The sequence below is a fragment of the Leptosomus discolor genome, unplaced genomic scaffold (genome assembly GCF_034619465.1).
Source record: "Leptosomus discolor isolate bLepDis1 unplaced genomic scaffold, bLepDis1.hap2 HAP2_SCAFFOLD_93, whole genome shotgun sequence".
Classification (NCBI taxonomy): domain Eukaryota; kingdom Metazoa; phylum Chordata; class Aves; order Leptosomiformes; family Leptosomidae; genus Leptosomus; species Leptosomus discolor.
In genome coordinates, this window is record NW_028237874.1 from 173995 (window position 1) to 184250 (window position 10256).

Here is a 10256-nt window from a genome sequence, read left to right on the forward strand (position 1 = left end):
ACAAACGCGGGCCTGGCCCGACTCTCGCATGCGCGGCCGCCGGGTCAAGTGGTGGCGCGTGCTTCCGGCGCGGGGCCGTGGGCCGCAGCCATGCTGCAGGGCTTGGGCCTGGTGGGCACGATCGCAGAGGGGGACGTGGGGCCCGAGGACCCGGAGTCTGGGGGCTCTGAGGACGATGAGGTGGGGCCGGGCAGGATCTGCCGCTTGGGTCGTGGGCGGGCTGGGCCGGACATGGCGCGGGGGCCAAGCCGAGTTGGGTCGGGCCGGGACCGGCCCGGGTTGGATCGCCCTGGGCTGGGGCCGAGGCTGGGCCGGGCCGGGCCGGTTCGACCGACCCACGGTCGTTGTTTCTTGGTGTTACCGCAGGAGCTGTGCCAGGCGCTGGGCCCCAGACGGCGGGGCCCCACGGGCGGCGACTTCAGTTCCGCCTTCGTCTTCGGCGAGGTGGAGGCCGGCGGAGAAGGCGCCTGGGCGGCAGCATTGCAACAGCTCCGCGGCAAGGTGAGGCCTGGGGGCTGGGGCTGTAGTGCCTAAAGCCACAGTGCGCCACCCTCTCTCAGGCTCCTCTTACCGTTCCTCTTTTGTGATTTCTTGCCTAGAGAGCAGCTACGACGCTGGATGAGAAGATTGAGAAAGTGAGACAGAAAAGAAAGATCCAGGTCAGGATTTCTCTCTCTCATTACTGCAAAGGCTGGTGTGGTCTTCTGTTCCATTTCCTCCAGAGGCACAGACTCTGAAAGCATCCTAAGGTGCAGTCCTCAAGCTGAAGCTCATCACCTGATGTGTTGCAGAACTGATGAGAGTGCAGAATTGTTAATGCTTAACGTTATGCAAAACGGTGGATCTGTGAATGGGCTCATATTAGTGACAAACAGAAGCTCACAAAGGATTGAAGTCTCTTTTTTTGTCCTTTCCTTTTAAAACTTTTTAAAAATTCTTTTTCTAGGAAAGAGAAGCTAAACAAGCAAAGGTGAGAGGTGAAGATATGGAGACTGAGGATAATCAAACCAAAAAGAGGGACTGTGAGGATTTTGGAAGGGATGAAGAGGAAGATGTGGAGTCTCAGTGTTCATTGGATGATGAAACTATCTTCACAAAAGCAGGTATTAGCAGTATATAGAGAGGTGGTCACAAGCAAGAATCTGACAAACTGTTGGCTCAGGAGAAAAGTGTGTAGTGAAGCCTTGCTGGGAGTGGGCACGAACCTTTTATTTTTTTTTTTGTGGTCTTCCTTCCCTGACAGTCCTTCTGATTTTGATCAAGCTTATTTTGAATGATAGCCATAGTACTTTAATTGAATTCATCCCTGAGGAAGGATATTTGCTTGGCATTTTACTCCATTACACGCTTGTACTTGTTTCTGAGGCTTCTCCCTCAATAGCTCATTCAGACCAAAAAGTACCAGATAAAGGTAGTCACCGTATCTACCTGTGCTTGTTAATTCGTGTCACGTTTTCTTTTTCTCTGCAGATACAGTCAAAGTGAAGGAACGGAGGAGATCAAAAAAGGGAGAAATGGTGAGTGTTGGACAGAATGACAGACACTAGGTCATTCTGCAGTATTTCTTCTGGAGGAATTTGACTTTGGTTAACAAACTAGCTCAGAAAACAGCCCAGAGCCCTTTGGTAACATGCGTTGCTGCCTGTCTTGTTTCAGTTTTGTTGTTGTTGCTGTTTCTAGGAAACAGAGAGCTTTTTTGAAGATGCCTCCCAATATGATGATCACTTGTCATTCCAAGACATGAATCTCTCACGACCTTTGCTAAAGGTATTTGCCTAGTTCGGTTGTTATATGTCTAACTCTAAAGAATGTTGTACAGCCTCTCCTCCACCAATCAGAACTGTCAAATTCCTCTTCTCTTTGCAGCCTCTCTGAAAAGGAAATTATGTGGGAGCTAGTGTGATAGTAGTTTAGGAGCTGTTATTCCCTAATAATGGAAACCATTCTTTGACTTGCAATGTGTCAACACTATTTTGAGTGAGAATCATAGAATGGATGAGGTTGGAAGGGCCTCTGGAGGTCATCTTGTCCAACCCCCTGCTCAAGCAGGGCCACCTGGAGCTGGTTGCCCAGGACTCTGTCCAGACAGCTTTTGAGTATCTGCAAGGATGGAGACTCCGCAACCTCTCTGGGCAACCTGTGCCAGTGCTCAGTCACCCTCACAGTGGGAACGTGGTTCCTGGTGTTCAGAGGAAACCTCCTGTGTTTCAGGTTGTGCCCATTGCCTCTGGTCCTGTCACTAGTGGGGCACCACTGAAAAGAGCCCAGCTTTGTCCTCTTTTCACCCTCCCTTCAGGTATTTATTTATACACATTGACAAGGTCCCCCTGCCCCAAGCCTTCTCTTCTCCAGGCTGAACAGTCCCAGCTCTGTCAGCCTTTCCTCATGTGTGAGCTGCTCCAGTCCCTTCATAATCTTCATGGCCCTTTGCTGGACTCTCTCCAGTATGTGCACATCTCCCTTATACCCAGCAGCCCAGCACTGGGCACAGTACTCCAGCTGTAGCTATACCAGAGACGCAGTTGAATTGCTCTGTCTCTTTTGCAGGCAATCACAGTTCTTGGCTTCAAGCAACCAACCCCAATTCAGAAGGCTTGTATCCCAGTAGGTCTTCTGGGGAAGGATATTTGTGCTTGTGCTGCCACTGGGACAGGTAGGGCATTGAGCAGGGCACAGGAAGCATGGAGAATTAGCTATTTGGAATAATTGGTAATTCTTTGTAATGCTTCATTTTCTTTTTTAGGTAAAACAGCTGCCTTCATCTTGCCTGTCCTTGAACGCCTGATTTACAAACCTCGTCAGGCTCCAATAACACGGGTATTGGTTCTAGTGCCAACACGAGAACTGGGTATTCAGGTGCACTCTGTCACAAAACAGCTGGCACAGTTCAGCAGCGTCACAACTTGCCTTGCTGTAGGTGAGTATTGAGTTGCTTATGTGAACTGTACAGCTCGCTGTAAACTGCTGTACAGAACTGGGAATTCTGTTCTGGAGGCTGGAGGATTATTGCAGGCATGCTAGAAGGTGTGCTGTGGTTTAAAATCTCACTTTCCAATACTGTGCCATACTTTTTGTCTGTTGGTTTCCACGAGAATGAAAAGTTGGGGTAATTTCTAATTGTAAATGTGGTATGAATCTGAGTGGTTTCCCGTTCCTCGGGCAATTTGCGTCTGTGTACTCTGCTGTAGCCTGCTCAGGGGATCAGCAGTCCATGTTTGCTGTCTTTCAGGTGGCCTAGATGTGAAGACTCAGGAAGCAGCTCTGCGCTCTGGGCCAGACATTCTTATTGCCACTCCTGGGCGACTGATCGATCATCTCCACAACTGCCCTTCTTTCCACCTGAGCAGTGTTGAGGTGCTGATTTTGGATGAAGCAGACAGGTAGGCTAAGGAGGACAGCAGTGCAAAATTAATGTTTCTTAGGTAGAACCAGATGCAGCTGCCTTCCCTTGCTGTTTTTCTCTTTTGTAGGATGCTGGATGAATACTTTGAGGAACAGATGAAAGAAATAATCAGATTGTGCTCCAACCACCGTCAGACAATGCTTTTCTCTGCCACAATGACAGAAGAGGTAAGGCAGGCTACTGAGAAGCACATTGAGGCAGAAGGTTGGATAAAGTTTGCCTGGTCTTTTACCAGAGATTATGTGGCCTTTTTTTTTTCTTAACGTGTTTTGGTAGGTGAAAGATTTAGCTTCTGTTTCCCTGAAAAATCCCATGCGAATTTTTGTGAACAGCAACACAGATGTTGCCCCTTTCCTGCGTCAGGAATTTATCCGGATCAGACCCAACCGAGAGGGGGACCGTGAGGCCATTGTATCAGGTTAGTGATGAGCAAAGAAAAGCTGGAAATGGTGGGTGACTATGAAGCAGGCTCCTGAGAGGACTTTCTTTCAGCTCTACTGACACGAACCTTCCCAGATCACGTGATGCTTTTCACTCAGACTAAGAAGCAAGCTCACCGTATGCACATCCTACTTGGGCTGATGGGTCTGCGTGTTGGGGAGCTTCATGGGAACCTCTCTCAGGCACAGCGACTGGAAGCACTCAGGTATTGGCAGGCTTAGTTGGCAATCATAGGCAAAAAAAGAAGTTAGGCATTGGAAGTCTTGGGGCAGAAGTGGATTGCTGTATTCCTTGCTAATGCATTTGGTCTCTCTGCTCAGGCGCTTTAAGGATGAGCAGATTGATATTCTGGTAGCTACGGATGTGGCTGCACGGGGACTTGATATTGAAGGTGTTAAAACAGTGAGTGTTTGCAGTGCTGAACTTTTTAATGAGTCCTTTAATGTTGTTTCCCTACTAACACTGTCTGTGTTATAGGTAATCAATTTTACCATGCCCAACACCACTAAACACTATGTTCATCGAGTGGGTCGGACAGCAAGAGCAGGCAGGGCTGGTCGTTCAGTTTCACTTGTGGGTGAGGAAGAGCGCAAGATGCTGAAGGATATTGTGAAGACTGCCAAAACAGCAGTGAAAGCCAGAATTCTCCCCCAAGGTATGCACTTCACTGAGGTAAAAACCAGGAGAGCGGTACGCAGGAATAGCATGGTTCCGAGGGACACTAAAAGAGGTGCTGAAAACCAAGATGGACTTTACACGAGCTGCTTCTGATATTCACACTCTTATCATTTTCAGATGTCATACTAAAATTTCGAGAGAAGATTGAGAGTCTAGAGAAGGATGTGTATGCAGTTCTGTGCTTGGAGCGTGAGGAACGTGAGATGCAGCAATCAGAGGCCCAGGTAAGTGGTTTTTGGGAATCTTTTTTTTTTTAAAAACTTAGGGTTTTGGGGATCTGGAGTAGATACAGCATGTAAGGAGGTTACCCTAATGCACTTAACCTGTCTACTTTAGAAAGGGAAGATGTTTTTTAGCCACCATGAGCTCACTTCTTGGCTGAATTATCTCAGATCAATAGGGCAAAGAAGCAACTGGAGACAGGAAAACAGGAGACTGTGGGTGAGCGGTTGGAGCGGAGCTGGTTCCAGACCCGTGAGGAGAGGAAGAAAGAGAAATGTGAGTCATGATACTGCTGCCATATTCCATAGCTGCAACTGGACTCTGCTCTGTACTTCTAAGAGGCTCTTTATTCTGTGTTTTTCTTTTATCTCTCTAGTGGCTAAAGCCCTGCAGGAGTTTGACCTAGCATTGCGAGGCAAAAAGAAAAGGAAGAAATTTATGCAGGAGAGACAGAAAAAAGTCCAAATGACGGTGAGTATGTTGACGGACAAGTGGGATCCGGGGGGGACTATTCTCACTTTCCTTTAGCAAAACCTGACATCACTGTAAACTTGCATTTTAACACCTTTCAGCCAGAGGAGCGGTCACAGTTTGAAATCTTGAAATCTCAAATGTATGCTGAGCGGCTGGCAAAAAGGAGTCGCCGAGCAAAGCGAGCCAGAGTCTTGCCAGAAGAGGAACCAGCAGCAGTACCAGCAGGTGGAGACTTTTGTTTTACAACTGACTTACCTTGTGCGACTACTTTGTTACAAATAGATAAACTAAACTAATTTCATTTGTATAGAGGGAGGCACTGATCTTTGAAGGAATGGCCACTGGAGCTGGCCAGGGTGTGTGTTTGCAGAGAGGAGTCATTGCTTTTCCTGATGGTTAAGCTAATTGTTGTGGTCAAGGCTACTGGGCTCTAGTAAGGGTGATGATGCTGTGGGCTTCTCTTCACAACCAACGTTCTGATTATTATGTCTGTTTTAGGCCCCAAGCGGAAGAAAAAACTGTCCGTGTTTGATGAAGAGCTTACCAACACAAGCAGGAAGGCTCTGAAGCAGTACCGTGCCGGGTAATGTCTTGGCAGTAGTACTTTAGTTCAGACTTTAGTAGATGGGATATTTTTTTCCATCTCTGGACTTCCTCAGGGATACTTTGACTGATATTGGGGGGAAAGGTGGGCAGAACAGAGAAGGGATTCTTGCAAGAAGCACCTGTGCTATTGATATACTTCAGTGGTTTTTGTCTTACCTCCCCTCTCTCTTAAAAAGCCCATCGTTTGAAGATCGAAAACGCTTGGGTATGGCCCAGCATAGGAAAGGAGGAAACTTCAAATCCAAGTCCAGGTATAGCTCCCATTACTGTTTTATTCAAGACTTCCCCATCCCCTGCCCCCGCTTTCTCTTTCCTCTTCTTGTGATTGTTTAAAGGCCCTTGCTAAAAGGTGTGCTGGTTCTGCAGTAGCTTACTATCTTGTAGCAGGTCTGATGCGGAGGGTAATCAAGGATATTGCCTTTAATAGCACATTCCTAGGGTTCTGCTTGGGAGACCACTGCCTAGAAAATGCTCAGTGCTGTTCCTTGTCTATCATTGAGAGTTGGGCTGGTGAAATGTCATTTTAAGTATCTTCTCTTTCAGGTACAAGAGAAAGTAAGAACCGTTGGCAGCTATCAGATGGGTAATTTCAGACACGCTCTCTCCAGGGCCTGGAGACAACTTCAGTAAAACTGAATAGTTTTTCTTCGAGTTCGGTAATAGCTTCGGGAAGTTCGTTAATACCTGGTTGAAAATCCTCTGAAAACAGCTTCAGCAGCCCATGCAATAAAGGATTCTTTTTTTTTTTTCCCCTATCTAGTTTGCTCTGTTTTATAGAATAGCTAGAGCAACTGAGAACTGGGATACGGTACATCTTTCTATCAGACTTTTAGGTCATGTAAGTCAAGTTGTCTTTAGGGCAAAAACTGGAGATTGCTTATTGCTTTGTTCATATACTTCTGTGATCTTGATTAATTAACATGGCTGAAAAGGATTTCTATGGTTGAGAGCCTATTTCTAAAATAGGGAAAAAGTGTTTTTCAGACTACCTGTCACAAAGATAGCTTCAGCAGTTAAGTCACAGGAATTGTAACAAATCTCCAAGAGGCTACTATCTGAAGAAAGGGTTATCCCCAAAGAGTGGGGGACAGACAGCTTCCTCCTAACTGAAACAAAAGCAGCTGTAAGCAGAGGCAAGGAGGGGAGACCACAACCAGAATGCAGGCTGTTTTACATTATTGTATGTAATTAATGATAGGTTTGCTCATCCTGGCTTTTTGGGGTTTTTTACTAGAAGCAATCCAGCTCCCCCCAGTGAAGGTCAAGCAGGTTTACTGCAGGCTAATAAGGAGCAGTTTAACACATTAACTGCAGAGCATCAGAGATCACTATTCCTAATAGAGGTACTGTTGTACTTGTTCCACTGCAAATAAAGCAGGGAGAATTCTGATCAGTAACTTCTACTTAATTTCATTGAAATCTCAAACTCTTTCTTTGAATTTATATCATGTCCACCATCCCAACAAATGTTTTTTCATCAGCCTTGCTAAATTTCATTAATATGCTGTAATTCCTATAGGGAACACAGAGTAATATAGACCTAAGTGGCCCAGCTATTAACTTCTGAGCTGTCAATACAAATTGAGCTTTGTCCTTCAAATCTGCTCTTCTCAGTGCAGTAGTGAAAGGTAACGGCTGCAGTTCTGAAATAAACTAGTACAACAGTGACCCAAAAGTACTGGGATTTTCAACTTTATTAAAAAGGGCAAACATTACAAGCAGTAAATAGAGAACACAGAGAGTGAAGTTTTGAGAGGTGGTACTGCTCAGTGTATTCCCTTAATCAGTCTTCTCACAGTTCAAAGGTACATTAGAGAATATCTTATGGCCGTGGTGGACGCATGCCAGGTGGAGGGGGTCCTGGGAATAAAGGAAAGAGTTTAATACTGAAGAGGAAAGAAGCAGCAAGACATTTTCTCCATGCTCAGGCCTTAGGACACGTTTTTTGGCACTCAGGCATTTATTGACAACTCTAAGCTAGAGAGACATTCAAACATTACCATCCTTCAAGCATTTTGTGTTATGGCTTCCTACAGCTTCTAGGCATTTAAAATAACCTCCACTCACCTCTCATGCCTGGGGGTGGTGGTCTCATGCCTGGTGGGGGCATTCCCATAGGAGCACCTCGGCCAGGTGGCATTCCCATTGGTGGGCCCATTGGTGGTCTCATGCCTGGAGGAGGCCCCATCATTCCTTAAGACAGAGAAAGAACAAGCATATAAATCCAGCTGACTATTCAAGGCACTAGCTGGACATAAGAATAATCCTCCATAATACCAGATCTTCATCAGACTGATAAATACCTCTTTATCACCAATTTTGCCACATAACATGAGCTCCTTGCTGCCTCACTCTATGGAGTATTTCTTACCTGGAGGAGGTGCTCCTCTGCTCATGGGTGGAGGAGGACCCCCACGCCCTGGTGTGTATTGAGTTGGGGCTCCTGCTATGCTAGCAGTGGCTGCTGCAGCAGCAGCTGCAACTGTTCCACGCCCCTGAGGTGTCATCACCTGTAAACAAAATAAACAGATTCACAGAAAAATGGCACATCTGCATTACATTAATATCTAAAAAACCCAAGATTTAAGTTATCGCTTCAGAAAATCACACCAGTCTCCCTCTTAACATATTAAATAATGCTACAAATCTGTAATACAAGTCAATGGATACCACTTGAATTCTGTGCAAGAAGCTGCACTTTTCAAGCCTCTTCTTCCATCATCTAAGACAGAGTTCCTAGGGGGATCTAGTACAAAAAAAGCCTTGCTAGGCTCAAACTCCCTGGTAACAGCAGCTAAGATTACAGTTCTTCCACTCCACCAATTTCTTGCATCACCCTGGTACCAAGAATTGGAAGCCAACCCAGAATATACCAGACATTTATTTTTTTAATGGGTCACAGCATCTCACCTGTTGGGAGGGTCCTCCCACTCCTCTGACAGGGCCAGCTAATCCTGCTGGAGCCTGTGGCATGGGTGCACCAGCTGGTACTCCCCTCCCTGCTGCTCGCCCAACTCCAGGTCCTCCAGCAGCTCCAGCAAGAGGTACGCGGGCAATTCCAGTCTGAAAACAGATGCACACACACACCCCCCCCCCCCCCCGCAAAAGAAAGATTTATCAAAAGTCCTCAGATCCTAGGGATGCCCGCAGCCCTTTGTCCACTTAATATCCAAGCCTACAAAGGGATTAGAACTTCCTGCAGTGAAATTTGCTGGACCTAGTCACAACAGCATCTGGAAGTCCAGGACAGTACTGTAGCAGCATTCTCCTGCAAGGAAGCAAATTTATCAGCCATCCCTTCCCTTTCTCCTTAGTTCTGCGCTCATTCTCCTTACATCTTTTGGAGGCGGTCCTTCAACTGTCATTGACACCAGGTTTTCTCCTCGCAGCAACACAAGACCGAGGACTCGTTTCTCTTCTCGCTCTGGCTGTTTCGAATTTTTAGGTCTAGTGAGAAGAGAAAGAAAACACTGCAAAACAGGGGAAAAATAAATCCAATGCTGCTCTTTGAATTTGCAATAGAATGCATGCCTAGACCACTCCAGATAACCCACCGCAAACCCCACGTTCTTATATGCCTCCAGCTAAGTACGCAGAGAAGCCCCAAGACAAAACACGTTATCACCATGATGCTCAACTGTTACAGGGACTGTGTTGGCATCGCAGGAAGGCGAATTTCGGCTATTGGGACAAACTTGCCACAAAGCACCCCTCGAAACTTGGTAGTTTGGGCATTTGACAAATGAGACTAAACCAAGACTATTCTGCAGAGGCTGGCACGGGCGTTACCCGGCGGCTGCGCCGGCTTTCCGCTCGGAGCGGGCAGATGGCCGCGGGCGGCAGCGCCTCGGGGGTGAGGGGCAGGCTGGCGGGGTATCCCCGGTGCTCCCGCCGCCCGGTGCGGGCCGCGCCGCTCACTTGATCTTGCGGAACTCGTCGCAGTCGCAGAGGATGAGGTTCATGTGCTTGTCGAAAGCCTTGAAGGTGCCGATGAAGACGCGACCGTCCTGCAGGATGCACCGCATCCGATAGTCGATGTGCTGCAGCATCTTACTGCTCTTCCCCACCGTCTGCAAGAGACCGCCGTGACACCGAGCGCCGGGCCGGAGCAGGGCTTGCTGCATCACGGCCGCATGGGCCCCCTCGCCGCGCCCGGCTCACCATGGCTGCAGTTCTCCGCGCTCCCTCCCGCCGCCGCCGCCACTCGCTCCTGAAAAGCCCCGGGCTCTGCCGGAAGCTCCTACGCGCGGCGGCCGCGGCTTCCGGTCGCCCGCACGCGGCTGCCCCGCCAGCGCCGCGCACGGCCACTTCCGGCGCCCGATGCCGTATTTCCGGGGGCGGGGGCGCCGGCAGACCCGACGGGGGCGGGGCGGGGCGGGGCGGGGCGGGGCGGGGCGGGGCGGGGCCGGGCCGGACCGGACCGGACCGGACC

The 10256-nt window shown here is 48.3% G+C and overlaps 2 protein-coding genes across 2 annotated transcripts; one reads left to right on the forward strand and one right to left on the reverse strand.

Annotated features, from left to right (window-relative positions):
- Positions 1-90: 90 nt before the first annotated feature.
- DDX27 (DEAD-box helicase 27) lies at positions 91-6567 on the forward strand. Its single transcript, XM_009956109.2, has 21 exons — positions 91-180; positions 367-501; positions 600-659; positions 947-1103; positions 1471-1517; positions 1681-1767; positions 2548-2653; positions 2744-2917; positions 3230-3380; positions 3471-3570; positions 3680-3821; positions 3896-4049; positions 4165-4246; positions 4322-4499; positions 4640-4746; positions 4915-5020; positions 5121-5215; positions 5317-5443; positions 5717-5801; positions 6001-6075; positions 6368-6567. The coding sequence occupies exons 1-21, from the start codon at positions 91-93 to the stop codon at positions 6381-6383; spliced, it is 2274 nt and encodes a 757-aa protein (XP_009954411.1). The 3' UTR covers positions 6384-6567.
- Positions 6568-7500: 933 nt separating this feature from the next.
- On the reverse strand, positions 7501-10065 carry SNRPB (small nuclear ribonucleoprotein polypeptides B and B1). Its single transcript, XM_086481250.1, has 7 exons — positions 9986-10065; positions 9743-9894; positions 9160-9271; positions 8735-8887; positions 8196-8334; positions 7892-8017; positions 7501-7684 (listed from the first exon to the last, which is right to left on the reverse strand). The coding sequence occupies exons 1-7, from the start codon at positions 9986-9988 to the stop codon at positions 7647-7649; spliced, it is 723 nt and encodes a 240-aa protein (XP_086337376.1). The 5' UTR covers positions 9989-10065; the 3' UTR covers positions 7501-7646.
- Positions 10066-10256: the final 191 nt, after the last annotated feature.

Excerpts from the sequence above, each read along its gene's own strand:
- DDX27 (XM_009956109.2), top strand. The coding sequence starts at position 91 with ATGCTGCAGGGCTTGGGCCTGGTGGGCACGATCGCAGAGGGGGACGTG. Across the intron at positions 2,654-2,743 it reads TTGTGCTGCCACTGGGACAG|GTAAAACAGCTGCCTTCATC; the intron begins GTAGGGCATTGA and ends TTTCTTTTTTAG. Across the intron at positions 5,444-5,716 it reads ACCAGCAGCAGTACCAGCAG|GCCCCAAGCGGAAGAAAAAA; the intron begins GTGGAGACTTTT and ends TGTCTGTTTTAG.
- SNRPB (XM_086481250.1), bottom strand. Across the intron at positions 8,888-9,159 it reads AAGGACCGCCTCCAAAAGAT|ACTGGAATTGCCCGCGTACC; the intron begins GTAAGGAGAATG and ends ATCTGTTTTCAG. Across the intron at positions 8,335-8,734 it reads TGGGAGGACCCTCCCAACAG|GTGATGACACCTCAGGGGCG; the intron begins GTGAGATGCTGT and ends TTTTGTTTACAG.